Source organism: Globicephala melas, chromosome X (genome assembly GCF_963455315.2).
Source record: "Globicephala melas chromosome X, mGloMel1.2, whole genome shotgun sequence".
Classification (NCBI taxonomy): Eukaryota; Metazoa; Chordata; class Mammalia; order Artiodactyla; family Delphinidae; genus Globicephala; species Globicephala melas.
The window spans coordinates 85,640,165-85,657,750 of NC_083335.1; the positions used below are offsets into that span (position 1 = coordinate 85,640,165).

At 42.6% G+C, this 17,586-nt stretch overlaps 1 protein-coding gene across 1 annotated transcript in view; it reads left to right on the forward strand.

Moving 5' to 3' along the window:
* Positions 1 to 3,559: 3,559 nt before the first annotated feature.
* The window catches only part of ZNF41 (zinc finger protein 41), a 29,249-nt gene continuing 15,222 nt past the window's right edge, over positions 3,560 to 17,586 (forward strand). Inside the window, 1 exon segment of the mRNA XM_030849824.3 lies at positions 3,560 to 6,019. Within this exon segment, the coding sequence (XP_030705684.2) occupies positions 5,948 to 6,019 (72 nt within the window). The 5' untranslated portion in view covers positions 3,560 to 5,947.

Sequence of the window (17,586 nt, forward strand, 5' to 3'; positions counted from 1 at the left end):
GGGGTGCCTGTGTCTTTTTGAATTATGGTTTTCCCAGGGTATATGCCCAGTAGTGGGATTGCTGGGTCATATGGTAGTTCTATTTTTAGTTTTTTAAGGAACCTCCGTACTGTTCTCCATAGTAGCTGTACCAATTTACATTCCACCAACAGTGTAGGAGGGTTCCTTTTCTCCACACCCTCTCCAGCATTTATTGTTTGTAGACTTTTTGATGATGGCCATTGTGACTGGTGTGAGGTGATACCTCATTGTAGTTTTGATTTGCATTTCTCTAATGACACTTGATTTTTTTTTAGTATGTCCAGGACATTTTGGGTATTATATTATGAGGCTCTAGAATTTATTTGACTCTTATGTTTTATCAGGCTTTCTTTGACAGAGCTCTGTTTGGTGAAGGGAAATGTCACATCACAGGTGACATTTGTTATTGACAGGTGGGTTGGAAGTCCAAGTTCTCACTTGCCCTCTTTTTTTTTTTTTGCCAGGGGACTCCTTGTTATTGTTCAGTGAGGGTGGGGGTTCCACCTCCCCACTAGGCTTCTGCTGATACCACCCTGGCTGGGAGGGGGTAGGCACCTCGTCACTGCGTCCCTTGGTATCCACTGTTACCTACAGGTAGGGGAGGAGAAGGCAGCCGTTATTTCCCAGCAAGGAAAGAAAGATACAGCACCCTATTAGGCTTTCTCTGACACCACCCTGGCAGGGGGCTGGGGCCTGGGGGTGCCTTCTTACAGTCTGACAAGTGTAGAAGTCTAGGCTTGGATCCACTTGGCCTTGCTGTTAGTCGTGGGGCTGGGCCTGCAGTGTTTTCTGTGTTTGGCTTGAGTAGAGCCATCATTGTCTGAAAGTTTTCTATCTTGCTAGACTGCCCCTTTCCTGGTCCTTTGACTAGAGAGAGCAGGCTTTCTTGGGGCAGTTTTTGTCTGTACCCATTGGCCTTTCTGGGTTGTAGCTTCTCCAGCACCTAGTCTAGGCTATATGAGGCTAAGGGATAACCCAGAGAACTCACTGCCATGTCATTTTTTTTTTTGCCATGTCATTTTTTTAGGTCTCACGATCCTTAGCCAGTCTGCTTTCTTCATTCCACCTTTCAGAGTTTTCCTATGTTTTCTAGATAATGTCCAGAGTTTTCAGCTGTATTTAGCAGGAAGAATAGATAAAATTATATCTACTTCATCTCCAGAAGAGGAAGTCCTCATAATTATGATTTTTAAGACTTCACGTGGTTCCATGCATTTGTGCTGGTTTTATTTGTATATGTTGAATGACCCTAAAGGTTTATGCAAGTTATCACTTCTTTATTGTATATTTTATATTAAAAGAGACTCCCTTTTTGTTAATCTATTGTGCACCTTGGACCTTAATTCCCACCTCAATAATTATATTTCTAGACCTACTTTAATTTTCTTGCATTTGTCTGGGGTATTATATATTTTTAAAATCTTTATTGAATTATAATACAGAAAAGTGCACACATTATGCATGTTTAGCTTGATGATATTTTAAAAGACTGAACAAACCTGCACAACCAGCCACCTAGATCAAGAAATAAAACATTCCTAACACTCAAGAAGCCCTCCTGTGTTCCTTTCCAATCACTAACTTCCTTCCAAGGGGTATCAATATCCTAACTTTTAACAATATGGATTAGTTTTACATGTTTTTGAAATGTATAGAAATGTAATCATATAGTATTGATTCATTGCTCTTTCAGGTCTGGCTTCTTTGGCCAATATAATGTTCATGAGATAAGATTTGTGCATGTTGTGTATAGCAGTTGTTGATTCTCATTGCTGTGTATTAATTCCTTGTATTAATAAAGGACAAGTTGCTTATCCATTCTAATGCTGATGGGCATTTGCATACTTTTCAGTTTTGAATAAAGCCACTGTGACCATCATCATACCTGTCTTTTGGTAAACATATGTTCGCATTTCTCTTGAGTAAATGCTTCGATGGAATAGCTGGGTCATAGGATATTAAGCATATGTTCAGCTTTAACAAATACTACCAAACAGTTTTCCAAAGTGTTTGTAGTATATTATGCTCCTAAAAAACAATTTATGAGTTTCAGTTGCTCTACAACCTTGCCAGCTCTTGGTTATTTTCAATCCTTTTCATTTAAGCCATTTCTGGTGGATGTGGGTAAGTATCTGTAGCTTATATTTTCTTGCTAACTTATGAATTTGAGCATCTTTTCCTATGCTTATTTGCCATTTGGATATCTTCTTTGTGACGTGTCTGATCCTTGTGTTCTTCTTCTATCGTTCTTATTGATTTCTAGGAATTCTTAATATATTTGAGATATGAGTTGTTTGTCAGATACAGGTATTGCAATTACCTTCTCCCACTGTGGGATTTGCCTTTATGCCCTTAATTTTGTCTTCTCATGAACAGAGGTCCTTACTTTTAATGCAATCCAACTTAATAATCTTTTACTCTACCAGATATCAAAGCTTAATATGAAGCACATTAATTAAGACAGTGTATGTAGTACTGGTCCAAGAATAGACAAATAGACCAATGGGAATACAGAGTTTGGGAATGGACTCCCACATATATCGTCACAAGGCAACCTGGAAAAAGGGTAATCTTTTTTTTTTTTTTTTTTTTTTGCGGTACGCGGGCCTCTCACTGCTGTGGCCTCTCCCATTGCGGAGCACAGGCTCCGGACGCGCAGGCTCAGCGGCCATGGCTCATGGGCCCAGTCTCTCCACGGCATGTGGGATCTTCCCGGACAGGGGCACGAACCCGTGTCCCCTGCATTAGCAGGCAGACTCTCAACCACTGTGCCACCAGGGAAGCCCAAGGGGTAATCTTTTTAATAAGTGGTACTGGATCATCTTGACACCAATATGGAAGAAATGAATCTTGACCCTAACACATACCACACACCAAATCCTTCCTGGGAAGACTATAGATCTAAATGTGAAAGATAAAACAGTAAAACTTTTAGAAGAAAACATTAAACATCTTTATGACCCTGAGGTAGGCAACGATTTCCTAACAAGGCATAACTAATGCTGACCATAATGGAAAAAGTAGCAAATAACATGGCATACTTCTGTCCAGTGCTTCATTTCACATCTTTGTCTTTTTGTTTTAGATGTGTGGCAACTGTATTTTTTTAACCCAATCCCATAGTCCTTATCTTTTACATCAGAATTCAGCTCATTCAATTTAGTTGAATTCTAATATATTTGATTTCATGCCTCCTATTATCTTATGTTTACTATTTATTTTACATGGTTGATATTTCCTCACTTTCTCTTTTCCTTTTTTTTTTTTTTTTTTTTTTGCTGGTTTGGTCATGTTTCTCTTAATTCCCCTCTAATTTCTTAATTTCTTATTATTTTGGAATTATAGTTTGGAGTTTTATCTTTATCAATTTCTGCTAGTAGTTGCCTTCACCTTCCTTACAAATGTGATTGTCTATATTTTCTCTATTTCTAAATCCAAATAATGTTTTAATATTATTTGGATCTAGTAAAAGAGATGCATAATTTTCCTCCTCCTCATTTCACTCAGTAAATTTCCCCAGGGTATTAAAATTTTTTCCACTTATTAATAGTAATAATCTTATTTGTTCCAGATGCCCAATTACATACATTTTTCTTTACTCAGTTATAACTGTATATCAATTGCAATAATCATTTCTCAAAATTGCTTTCCTCCAATTTTGAGGTTTCTGTTACTATTGAATTTACAATTGCTTAGACTATCCCCTTGAGTATTCTCCTGAGATTCTAATATTGGCATATAATGTTATAAGTGCTTGTATGTCTAAAATTGTCTTTTGCTCTAACGGAAGCATGGTATTCAGCTAGAGTGGGTTTAAAATTCTTGGATTGAAGCCCCTTTCAATAATTTGTAGATGTTTTCTTCTAATATGGCTCCAGTGTTGCAAATAAATCTAGTGCCATTGTGATCCCTTTCCATTGTAAATAACATGCTGTTTCTGCCTGGAAGCATTTTAAATTTTCTTTTTATTCTTTAAATTCAATACCAAACCAGATTTGGGGTTGATTTGGTTCCTCTGGGAGTAAAGGATTGGGAGGATTTCTGTGGGGGGGCATCACAGAGTTAGAGTCCAATAGGATTAGATAATCCAGGGCCTATAGATGCTATTCATGTTGGGTCAGTGAGTGATAATCTTGGGAAATCCTTGAAGAAACATAATTAGAGACATATGTTGGTAAGTGATTGAGACCTCTGTAGAAATTCTTGAAGTTTTATAAGAGTTGGAGGTCTGAAGTCATCTAAAGTATCTGAAGTCATCAGTCAGTCCATGAGAGTTATTGATTGGGACACTGAGGTGGTGAAAGATTGATTGCAAGCCTGGGATTTTAAGTCTTTGGGAGACAGTTTTAGGAGCCCTATGGGAGTCATTGATTGGGACCTGTAGACATCGGTAATTGCAGGACTGTGTGAGTTAGTATGTGATGGACCGGAAGGTCTATATTTGAGGGGTTTATGGGAGTCATTGACTCTACATATGGGCTGTGAGTTATGGAGTCCTATAGGAGGTCAGGTTTGGATCCAGGGGTCATTGAGCAGATTAATAGTTGATTTTCTATTGAGGTTGTGTTGCCTGTGTTGGTGATTATTTGAGGAACCTATGGAAACCAGTTGATGGCACCATTTGGGGCACAGTTTTTGTCAAGCAGTGTAGGTTACCGATTTAGGAGCCTGTGCAGACATGCTGACTTTCAGGGCCAGATGGGAATTGGGAGAGAGGGGACAAAGAGTTTATGTTTTCATCTTTGGCAGAAGAGGGTGGGTGGGCTCTATAAGTTGCCCAGAATGTACACTGAATTATACAGACGCTTGGTTTATCACATGTGACATGTCATCCTTCAGCCAGAGCACTTTAAAGGCAGCAAGAAACAGAAATAATGTTTATTGTGATTCTTCCACGTATCGAATACCATATGGCACAGTAGTTAAGAAAATTAAAAAAAAAAAAAAAAAGAAAATGTACTTTGGAGCTAGGCAGACCTGGGTTTGAATCCCTGTCCTTCCCCCTAATCTAAGAGATCTTGGGGCAAATTTCTTAATATTTATGAACAGCTCTATCTGATGGTAAATGGGAATAATAGCAAAAGTAATGCCTAGTTCATAGGATGAGTGTGAAAATTAAACGAGGTACCGAATAAAACATTCCTTGCACCTTATAATAACAGCAATATTTAATATCAATGGAGTGTGTTCCTGATGCCAAATAGGAGTGCTTTTGAAGCATCGTGTCATTTAACTCTAACAGCCCTATGAGATGGGTGTTTTCATCCTCAGTTTTTTGTTTGTTTGTTTGTTTTGCGGTATGCGGGCCTCTCACTGCTGTGGCCTCTCCCGTTGCGGAGCACAGGCTCCAGACGCACAGGCTCAGCGGCCATGGCCCGCAGGCCCAGCCGCTCCGCGGCATGTGGGATCCTCCTGGACCAGGGCACGAACCCGTGTCCCCTGCATCGGCAGGTGGACTCCCAACCACTGCGCCACCAGGGAATCCCCCATCCTCAGTTTTAAGGTGAAGAAACTCAGACTAAAGTGGTTTCCCCAGATTCCAGCTAGAATGCAAAAGAGCTGGAATTCAAACTCTCATTCGTTTTACACCAAATCTCATGAGTTTTTTTCCATATTGTATGCTAATACTTGGTGTTGATTACTGAACTTTTCTCTTCCACAGTATCCAGTGTTGTAAACTGTACTTTGGTGCCCCCAGGAAGCATTTATGGGGTGAATGCTGAATGACTGACCACGTGGACACTGTCTTTCCAGGTTTCTTGGAGTCTCTGCGCAGCCCCTGGGCCAGACCCCGTAGTGAAGGCTGCAGGATCTTCCTTCCAGCCCCAGAAGCTCTGGCTGAGTCCACGGACCCGCCTGGCCTCAGGGTACCGGGAAGAGCGGAGTTGTCAGCAGGAGAGCCTGAGGGTTGAGGCTCAGCGGGACAATGCCAGCCAACCGGAGCTCTCCCCAGTGGTCCCCAGCCCTGGCTGCAGAGGGACATGGCAGTGTGTGTGAGGTGAGGAGAGACAGGGCTCAAGGGACAGGAGTTTATTCAGTGAGGAGATGGCCCCGACCTGTCACTAGGGACTCAGGGCAGGGGCAAGTGTGTCACAGGAGGGGCAAATTCCGGACTTGGTGTCCCTGAGACAGGTCACCATCCTCCTGCTGCGTGAGCACCACGTGGCTGGTGTCCCACATCCAGAGCCCTTCCTGTTTCAGTGGAAAATGTGATGCAGCCGATGGAGGAAAGGTGGGTTGGGAGGGTCAGCCCCACCGCCTAGAGGAGGGGGAGGCAGCTCCCTGCAGGGTGTCTGCGAGCGAGGTCTGGGTGGGGGTGACCACCGGCCCCAGCCAGGGAGACGCTACCCCCTGACGCCCAGTACAGGCCCTTCAGTCCTCACTGGCTCTGTGCACACACTCAGCTGATCCTTACCAGAGCCTGCTTTCCCCTGATCCTTGGGGATTTGCTGATTTCTCCTCTATCCTGATCTAGGGCAGAAAAATCCCCTTTCTTTGGAACTTAGAGAATGGCAGGGTAGTAGGGTGACCACGCTCTCTAGGGCCCTTCTGCTTCCTCCTCCTCTCAAAGATGAGTAAAGTGGCCTGAGAAGGTACATGACTTGCCCAGGCCTCTGGGATTGTGAGTGACAGCAGTGGACTGGAACCTTGTCTCCTGACCATGTCTTCTACCCTCACCACACAATAGCCAAGACCAAGTTTCCCACTAAAAGTTCCCCTTGAGATTCTGTAAACAGAGCAAGATGATGAGGGAGCCAGACCTTGCCCCACAGCTCCCTCTTTCCGACTGTCCTGTGGATGCTGTCACCTCTGGGGACAGGCTCGTTGTCACAGGGGCTCAGGGTCATGTGGTCATTAGGATAATATTAAACTTTAAAAAATTATTTTGATGTTTACTATTTCATTATTTCACAATATAATGTTAGAAAATACAGGTAAGCAAATACAAGAGAATAAAACATTACTTATAATTCCAGCATTAGCCAAAGTTAATCATTGTTAACATTTAGCTATAGTTCCTTACAGTTTTTTTTCCTTTGTATGTGCATGTATGTGGGTATACATGTGGGGCTGTGAGTGTACATACATACCACACACATATACATTATATAGCTCAAGCTTAAGAATGAAATCATAGTATTTGGTTGTCTCCTTTTTAACTTGGTAGTTTAATATAATTTTCTAGGCAGTAAATATTTTTCTTCACACACACATGATGCATAGGATAAACTATATCCTATGGATAAACTATATTTAATTTAACCAATCCACTATATGTGAATTTAGGGTGTTCTAGGTTTTCTGTTGTGATGAAAACTGCTATGGTGAAATTCTTACACTTAAATCTTTTTGCCCAAGTCACTGAAATTATATTTTGAGTCAAAGGTATAGGGACATTGAATGGTAAACGAATTGCTGCCTAACAGTAGGGCACTTCCACTCTTGGAAAATTGTCCTTGTCCAGGCTCTTCTCCATCATATCAGTCACAGACCCACAGGTTGGGGCCACAACAATGTGGTCCTCCCAAGTCCTCTGCACATGGCCTCTTGCCCAGCCAATGTGTGGAAATTTCTAGATGAATGATTCTGATCTCTGCAAGGCACATTTCTCCATTCATGTCTTCCTTCCCAACCATAGACCTCTGCCCATTTGCAAGAAGAGATGGAAATGACCAAGACCCTGGTAAATATTATTTATTCACGTATTTATTTGTTAGGTTCTTAATTTTTTCATTAGATGTCAGAGAGCAGGGAATGGGAAGAGATACCAAGGAACCAATAAAAATGTCCCCAGGGGTGAGGAACAGCCAGTTGGGCTAAGAAATAGTGGCTGAAGCTGGAAAACAGGCAGAGGGGTCAGTAAGAGAAAGAGGGATGAGGAATAGCCACAGGGAACAGCTGGAGGGACCATGTTGCACTTATTGGAAATAGAGGATAGCCAAGGGGCCCAGGGGACAGGTGGGAAATCAGTGGAAAAAACAGAGGAAATGGGAAACAAGAGCCAGAGGCCAGGAGCAGCAGAGAGACCAAGAAACAGTAGTTGGGGCTGGAGAAGTGTTAATAGTGGGGAGCAAGGAAGAGCCAGAGGATATGAGAACAATTAGAAGGATCTCAAAATGGGAGGAGGGACCAGGAAATAGAGGAACCAGATATCAACCAGAGGGAACAGGGACCACCCACAGGGACAAGGAAACAGAAGAATCAGCTAAAAGGAAAAAGCAAAAAGGTTTGGTGTACTGGGTAAGAGCCTGCCAGACAAGCCACTTCAAGAGGTACCAGGGGTCAGAGGAGAATCTGAGAGGATGGGGAAAGGCAGAGATACTGGGGAACAGAAATGGGAAATGGGAAAGATGAGCCTGGGATATGCAGCAGCCAGAGGAAGCTAGGGACCAGCTGCTGAGGCTGTAGAACAGGTTGGAGGGGCAGGAAAGGGACAGACCCATGGGACAGTTGGAGAGGCAAAAGGACCTCTGAGGATGAGGAGTAGCCAAGGGCACCAGAGGCAACAAGGAACAGTCGTAGAGGTTGGAGAGTAGCCAGAGGGAACAGCAAAGTGGACATCAAAGATATATCTGGTTTGGATAGCAGCCTGTCTGACCTGGGAACAACTAGAGGGACTAGAGAACAGCTGGAAGGCATAGTATCCATTCCCGAAGCCAGAGGCCCCATGTAGTGGGCACTGGGGTTAAGGGACAGTTGCAGAAGCCAGAGAGAGTCTGGGGAGCATCCAGAGTTCCCTGAGATAGGGCAATAGGGGCTTCATGGGATGTGGAACTTCACTGCTACAACAGGGAAAGTCCTAGGCAAACTGGGACAGTTGGTCACCCTGCCCAAGAAACAGCCAAAGGAGCCAGTCAAAAGTCAGATGTAATGCAAGTGATGCAGAAGGTGAAAGTACAGAACCCAGCTGTGGCACGAAGCACACAGAAGTAGTATATGTTGATGATCAAGAGCCTAGGCTAGGAGCCAGGTAGACCAGCACTTCACAGACAGTGGTCCATGGACCAGATGCAGAGCACCAGATGAGAGCATATTAGAAATGCATTCCAGGACTGCCCAAGGAGCAGGGAAGAATTGGGTCTACAAAGAAGTCAGAGGAGTCAAAGGGCAGTCAGTCTGTGTCAACTAGAAGGAATGAGAAAGGCTCATCAGGACCAGGGAGCAGCCAGATGGACTAGGGTGCAACCAGAATGGTGCCACAGACTAAGGATCAGCTAGAGGAATAGTTGTCAAAGGGAACACAGGACAGTCAGAGGCATCAGGGATCAGTCAGAGGGAAGAAGAAACAGGAGGCATGGAACAAGGGACAATCAGAGGAAGCAATAAACAGAGGCATCAGGAAACAGACCAGGGGACAGTCAGAAATAACAAGAAACATTTAGAAGGAACAGTAAACAGAGGGATGAAGGAAGAGTCAGATGGGGACCATGCAGAAGGAAGAGTCAGATGGGGACCATGCAGAGGGAACAAGAATCAGGAGAGGGAGCAGGGAGAAGTTAGGGGACAGGGGTGGGTAAGGTAAGCAGGGAAAGCCAGAGAGAGGAGCATGGGAGCAGGAAAGACTAGGGCACCCCCAGCCCCAGGCGAGGGCACAGTGAGCTACACTGCATACTTTCAGGCAGCCTAGTAAGTGCCCTAGGAGCCCTCCTGCTAGGCTGGGATAGGGTTTAGAAGGGCAGGGTTATATCACAGGAGGTGATGGAGAAGTGTGCTGGGGCAGGAGTGAGAGCAGCCCTTGGGGACTGAGCCCCAAGCCGGCTGCAGGGTGGGACAGAGCAGATGGCCAGGGACAGAATGGGCAGTGAGTGGCCAATCCTGGCAGCACAGCGTTCCCTTGGGTTGAGAGTGCAGAATGTTTTGGGACTGAGACATTGCTGTGTGGTTCACTGGCGAGCTGTCAAGAGCTGGAGTGGGGATCCTCACCTAGGACGAGGGAGTCCTTGTAAGTGTCCTGGTGGTGGCAGAGACACAGGCCATCCTCCATGGTAGAAATGGGCCATAAAACCAAACCTTTTTGTATGTGGCTGCTGAGGCTAGAATCTGGGTGGTTCTATATTAGCAACTTTGTATCCAAGTCACTAGCTCCAAAATCCCTCTCCATCACATCACATAAGCCTACCCAGCCAGGGTGGAGTTCAAAGTGAAAGGGATCAGAGGGGCATCTGTGCCTGGCATGGTCTTTTTACCCTTTCCCTGTGTGACTCCCAGGGAGGGAGAGACAGATGAGTGTGGTCTTTTGTCCACCAGCTTGGGCTGTCAGAGTTGTTAAAATATTTAACAATGTCTGAAAAAGTATATATATATATATATATATATATATCTGAATCACTTTGCTGTACATCTGAAACTAACACAACATTGTAAACTAACTATGCTTCAAGTTTTATTTTATTTTTTAATTAATTAATTTATTTGTTTTTGGCTGTGTTGGGTCTTCGTTGCTGTGCGCAGGCTTTCTCTAGTTGCGGCAAGCGGGGGCTACTCTTTGTTGTGGTGCACGGGCTCTCGGCACGTGGGCTCAGTAGTTGTGGCTCACAGGCTCAAGAGCACAGGCTCAGTAGTTGTGGTGCATGGGCTTAGTTGCTCTGTGGCATGTGGGATCTCCCCAGGTCAGGGCTCGAACCCATGTCCCCTGCCTTGGAAGGAAGATTCTTAACCACTGCGCCCCCAGGGAAGCCTGCTTCAATTTTTAAAAATGGTAAAACAAAGTTTTTTAAAAATGTTTACCAGTGCCAAATGATAGAATATTTTAATTTTCCCATACTGGTTGGCAAATAGCCACTCCTCCCCGCCACCTGAGGCTCCTCCCCTGTGTCACCTACACACCTGCCAGTCTGTCCTGGGGTCACTGGCAAGAGAGCAAGGATCAGGAGGATGGGCAGGCAGAATGAGAGCTTCCCTCAAGCCTGACCCCAGGGCTTTCCCTGGGTGAGTGCCCTTGTGCAGTGAAGGGGAGTAGGTCAGACATGCTGCTAGAGGCTCAGGTGGAGGTCCTGCTCTCAGCAACCCTTGGGGCTGTGCTCAGGAGAGCTGGTGGATGGAGAAGTGCTGGGCACCACCCAGTGCTTGCAGATCTGCCCCCGGAGCTGCTGCTGGTGGAGCAGATACTGTGAGTTCCATGCCTGCTCTGTGCCCCTGAACACTCACTAATAAGGGCCCCCAAAGAACAAAGGTCTTTCAATGAATAAAGTTTCCTCATTTCCTCACAGTTGAATCACTAGATCTTGTCTTTGATACTTAGGGCATTTTTTGTGTTGTTTAGGAAATCCTCACCTACCCCAAGGCCTAAACAAATATTTACCTATATTTTCTACTAAGAGTTTTAAAGCATTAATTCTTTTGAAACGTTTGATTCTTTTGCCCTTCACCCAGAACCACTAATTGTTAACATTTTGCCACATTTGCTTTCTCTTCTCAATTTATGTATATATGTATGTATGTATGTAGTGTATACACATAGAAATATTTAAAACTTTATTTTCTGAACCACTTGAGAGTAATTTGCAGACATAATTCCCCTTTACCCTTAAATACTTAATGTGTATCTCTTAAGAACAAGGACATTCTCTTACATAATCACAGTACAGTTATCAAAATCAAGAAATTGCACATTGATCTAGTACTATCTAATATTTGATGAGTATTATCTAATTACCTAATGAGGTGAAAAACTCGGCCTCTGTGCACCAGTGCCAAATCGAATCTCAGAGACAGAGTTTTGGGTGAAGTAGAGAAGAGTAGCTTTATTGCTTTGCCAGACAAATGGGGACACAGTAGGCTCCTGCCCCGAAAAACTGTGTGTCCCAACCTGGGAGGATTGGATGAGGAGTTTTATAGCAATGGTTCAAGAGCAGGCTTGCTGGTAAGGATTAGAGTGCGTGCAGGGCCTGCACTCCTTTAATCTGGTCTCAGGTAGTCTCTTGATGAGCTTCTCTGGTTCCTTTAATCTGGCCTCATGTGGTCTTCTCTGGAATGAAGAATGCTAACACCTTCCATTTGTTGGGGGTTTTAGTTCTGTAAAGAGCTCAAAGATATTATGTGTATCCCTTGAGGGGGAACCAGGACCCTGCCCCAAGGCTGCACTATTGTTTTTTGGCTGCTTCTCCTTTGTCTCTGCATCCCCTCCTTTAACTGATTAGCAACTGTTCAAATCTGCCCTTTGGAAGTCAGGGAAGGTCATGGAGGCTGGAATCTATTCCCTACAAACAAGAAATGTGAGACAGGGAGTTCCCTGGTGGTCCAGTGGTTAGGATTCCAGGCTTTCACTGCCAGGGCCCAGGTTCAATCCCTGGTCGGGGAACTGAGATCCCACAAGCCATGCAGCATAGCCAAATAAATAAATACAAAAATCTTGAAAAAAAAAAAGAACAGGGGACAGAAAGGCTTCCATTCCCAGGAGCCCCACAGGGTCCTGCTCGGTTTCATTAACATACAATTTGTAAATAATTTTCCCAGTTGTCACGATAACATCCTTTATAGTATTTCCCCCTGATCCAGGATCCAATCCAGGCTCATGTATTATGTTTAGTTGTCATGTCCCTTTACCCTTTAATCTGAAACAGTTCCTTAGCCTTTCCTTGACTTTCATGACACCATTTGGAAGAATGTCCCTCAATTTGGGGTTTTTTTCCTGCTTCCTCATAATTAGATTCAGGTTTTTCATTTTTGTCAAATATCACAGAAATGATGCTGTGTTCTTCTCAGTGCCTCACATTGGCAAGAATTCAATACCAATTTGTCCTTTATTGATAATGTTAACTTTGATCACCTGGCTAAAATGGCATCTGTCAGGTACTGTAAAGTTACTATATTTCTCTTTGTAATTAACAACTAGGTTGTGGGGAGATACATTGAGACTATGTATACATTGAGACTATTTCTCATGCTTTTGTCCGCTGATTGTAGCATCTAGCAATGATTCTTGCCTGTAACAATTAATTACGGTGCTATTTCCCTAATGGTGTTTTTCTAATTCCATCATTTCTTCTATATTGATTAGTTGGCATTCTCCTATAAGGAAAAAATTCCTTTCTCTGACTGCTGAAATGACAATTATATGCCAGGCACAATGAGCACACCTTGAGTTACCATTTGTCACTAATAGGAACTAGAGCTTCTTGGAGATACGACTGACTCCAGGGTTGGAACAGAGAAAGTACAAAATGATTCTGGAAGAACTCATTATGCTGGGAAGTAATGAAGCACTCAAAAGATGGGAACATGTCAAAATGACACAGGAGCCACTTTGAAGGAGCTCCCTCTGGTCAAATCTGGGACAATATGAGTAGCAAAAGAAATCATAATAGTAATAGATTATCATCTACTGAATAAAGTAGGAAGTGACCAGACTCTATAATACATAGGTAGGCAGATAGAGAGGAAAGAAGTGAATTCCACCCATTTTTTATCTCTTTTCTTGGCTGTGCTGCACGGCTTGCTGGGTCTCAGTTCCCCGACCAGGGATTGAACCCTGGCCACAGCAGTGAAAGTGCCAAATCCTAACCACTAGACCACCAGGGAACTCCTGTGAGTGCTCCTTTTTAATAGCATCTTGATCTTTTTTGCTGTGTCCCCTACTCCAATCTTTCTGAGGATAATTTAGTAGTTTGTTAAAACTTTTTATTTGGAAATAATTATACATTTATAGGAAGTTGCAAAGATGGTACAGAGAGGTCTCATGTAACTCTTTACCCAGTTTCCCCTAATGATTACATCCTCTGTCACTAGAGTACAATTATCACAAATAGGAAATTGACATTTCTGCGGTGTGCGTGTCGTTCTCTGCCATTTTACACATGTGTAGATTCCTGTACAATAATCCAGATACAGAACTATTCCATCACCACATAGGTCTCTACTGGTGTTGACGTTTTACCAGTTAGAGTGAAGTGTAGAAAACTTAGCTCCCTTTAAATCCCTTTACCCTCACCAATTACAATTGTCTTAAATATTTCCTCTACATACATGGAGATCCACATCATAAAAATGTTATACTTTTTACTTTGACCTTCAAATATAATTTAGAAAACTCAAGAGGAAAAGGAAAGTCTATTGTATTTAAACATATTTTTTCTCTTTCCATTTTTCTTCTTTCCTGATGTTCAAAGACTTCTTTTACCATCTCCTTTCTGTTTAGAGAACTTCCTTTAAGCCATTCTTTTAGGGTAGGTCTGCTGACAACATATTTTCTTAGTTCTCCTTCTTCTGAGAATATCTTGATTTCCCCTTCATTTCTTCTTTCTTAGTAACAGCTTTATTTAGATATAATTCACATACCATAGTTTACCCATTTAAAGTGTCCAATTCAGGGACTTCCCTGGTGGTGCAGTGGTTAAAAATCTGCCTGCCAATGCAGGGGACATGGGTTCAAGCCCTGATCCAGGAAGATCCCACATGCCGCAGAGCAACATGTGCCACAACCACTGAGCCTGCGCTCTAGAGCCCATGAGCCACAACTACTGAGCCCGTGTGCCACAACTATTGAAGCCCACGTGTCTAGAGCCCATGCTCCACAACAAGAGAAAGCCCGTGTGCACCAACAAAGACCCAACACAGCCAAATATAAAAATAAATAAATAAATTTATTTTAAAAATAAAGTGTCCAATTCAATGTTTTTTGTATGTTTATGGATATGTGCAACCATCACTATAATCAATTTTAGAACATTTTCATCACCTCAAAAAGAAACTCCATACCCCTAAGCCATCACTCTGCTCCACCTCACCTCCCTGCCTCCTCCAACCCTAAGCAAACATTAATATGCTTTCTGTCTCTATAGACTTTACTTTTCTGGACATTTCACATGAATGGAATCACATAACATGTGATCTTTTTGTCCGGCTTCTTTGACTCAGCATAATGTTTTTAAGGAGCTCCCTCTGGCTAAACCTGGGGCAATTTGAGTAGCAAAAGAAATAATGATAGTAATAGGTTATAACCCACTGAATAAAGTAGGAAGTCACCAGTCCATAATAGGTCAGCAGATACATATGTAGGTAGGCAAATAGATAGGGAAGAAGTGTAGCATGTACATGTAGTAACATGTATCAGTATTTCCTTCCTTTTTGTGGCTGAATAATATTCCATTGTGCAGGTGTATCACATTTTGTTTATTCATTTGTCAGCTGATGTACATTTGGGTTGTTTCCACCTTTTGGCTATTATAAGTAATGCTGCTGTAAACATTCGTGTACGTGTTTTTATGCAGATATATATTTTCATTTATCTCAAGTATATATGTACATCTAGGAGTAGAATTGCTAGGTCAAATGATAACTCTATGTTTAATAATTTGAGGAACTGCCAGACTGTTTTCTAAAGCAGCTGCACCAGTTTACATTCCCACCAGCAGTGTTTGTATGAAGTTTCCAATTTCTCCAAATCCTCATCAGCACTTGTTATTATCTGACTTTTTGATTCTAGCCATCCTAGTGAGTGTGAGGTAGTATCTCATTGTGGTTTTGATTTTCATTTCCCAGATAATTAATGATGTTAAGCATCTTTTCATGTACTTAATGGCCATGGCTGCTTCATTTCTTAAGGATAATTTTGCCAGATATGGAATTCAGGGTTGACAGTTCTTTTCTTTCAGCACTTGAAAAATGTTGTGCCACTTCCTTCGCTCCACCATGGTTTTGGGTGAGAAATCTGCTGTCACTTTAATTGTTTTTCCCCTATAGGTAAGGTGTCATTTCTCTCTTGCTGATTTCAAGATTTTTTCTTTCTCTTTAGTTTTCTGAAGTTTGACTATAATGTGTCTTCGTATAATTTTTTTGGTTTATCCTTTTGGGGTTTGCTCAGCTTCTTGAAACTCTAAGTTGATATCTTTTGCCAAATTTGAGAAATTTTCAGCTATAATTTCTTCAAATACTTTTCAGCCCCACACTTTCTCCTCTCTTTCTGGAACTCTGATGACATGAATGCCAGATCTTTTATTATAGTCTCAGAGGTCCCTGAGGCTCTGCTCATTTTTTTTCCAGTCAATTTTCATTCTGTTGTTCAGATTGGATCATTTCTATTGTTCTGTCATCAAGTTCTCTAATTCTTTCCTCTGTCCTCTCTATTCTGCTGTTGAGCTCTTACACTGATATTAAAATTTTAGTTATTCTATTTTTCAGTTCTAAAATTTCCATTCTGTTCTTCTTTATATCTTTTTTTCTGAGACTTTCTGGTTTTGCATTTAAGTATATTGAAGCATTTTTTAAAAAATAATAACAAAGTACTGTTAGCACAGGGACAAAATGTTCCCCTGATGACTCTAATGCATAGCCAGGCTTTTTTTTTAATATTTATTTATTTGTTTGGTTGCTCCAGGTCTTAGTTGCAGCAGGTGAGCTCCTTTGTTGCAGCTCACAGGCTCCTTAGTTGTGGCATGTGAACTCTTAGTTGTGGCATGCATGTGAGATCTATTTCCCTGACCAGGGATCAAACCCAGGCCCCCTGCATTGGGAGTGCGGAGTCTTAACAACTGTGCCACCAGGGAAATCCCTGAAGCATTTTTATAATGGCTGCTTTAAAATCCTTGATAATTCTAACATCTGTGTCATCTCAGTGTCAGTGTCAGTTGATTGTCTTTTCTCATTCCAGTTAAGATTTTCTTGCTTCTTCACATGATGCCTGATTTTCAATTATGTCCTGGATATTTTGGGCACTCTGAGACTCTGGATATTATTTAAATCTTGTGTTTAGCAGTTTGCCTCCAACACTGTTCTGCTAAAAAGGGAGAATCTCCTTCTTACTGCCAGGTGGAGGTGGAAGTTCAGGTCCCTAATTAGCCTCCTTTGACACCCCAGAGGGGACAAGCACTTTGTTGATCCTGGGTGGAGGTGGAATGTCATGCTCCCCACCAGACCACCTCTGACACCACCCTGGTGGGGAGACAAAAAGGTACCTCATTACTGTGTTGGGGGTAGAAGTTCAAGATCCCCACATAGCCTAAATTGACACTGTGTGGGAGGGGCCTCATTATCCCCAGGCAGGGATGAAAACCTAGGCTCCCCACTCAGCCTTTGCTGATGAAAATTGGGATGGGAGCTGCAGCTTTTTTCTGTGATGCTTGGCTGGAGTAGGGCAGTAATTATCTAAATTTTTCTTTCTTGTTACATTGGCCCTTTCCTGGTACTTTGGCTAGAGATAGCAGGCTTTCTTGGGACTGTTTTTATCTGCACCAGTTGGCATTCTGGGTTGCCAGCTTCTCCACCACGCAGTCCAAGATATATGGGGTGAAAAGAAAACTCAGGGAAATCACTGCTGTGTCACTCCTCAGGTTCCAAGGTCCCTAGGCAGTTAGCCTCCTTCTCTCCAACTGACAGTCTTCTTATCTTTTTTTATATATATAATGTCCAGCTACTTAGCAGGAGAAATAGGGAGAATTGTATCTGTTCCATCTTGAGCCCATTGGTAACTTTTAAACTTAATTTTTTAATAGGTAATACATTCACATAGTTCTTTCCCCAGTCCCACAGATTTCCCTAACCAAGAAACCAGTCTTGATTAGTTGGTGGGTGGGTGGGTGGATGGGTGGTATATGCTTATAGATTATGCAAATAAAAGCAACTAAGAAA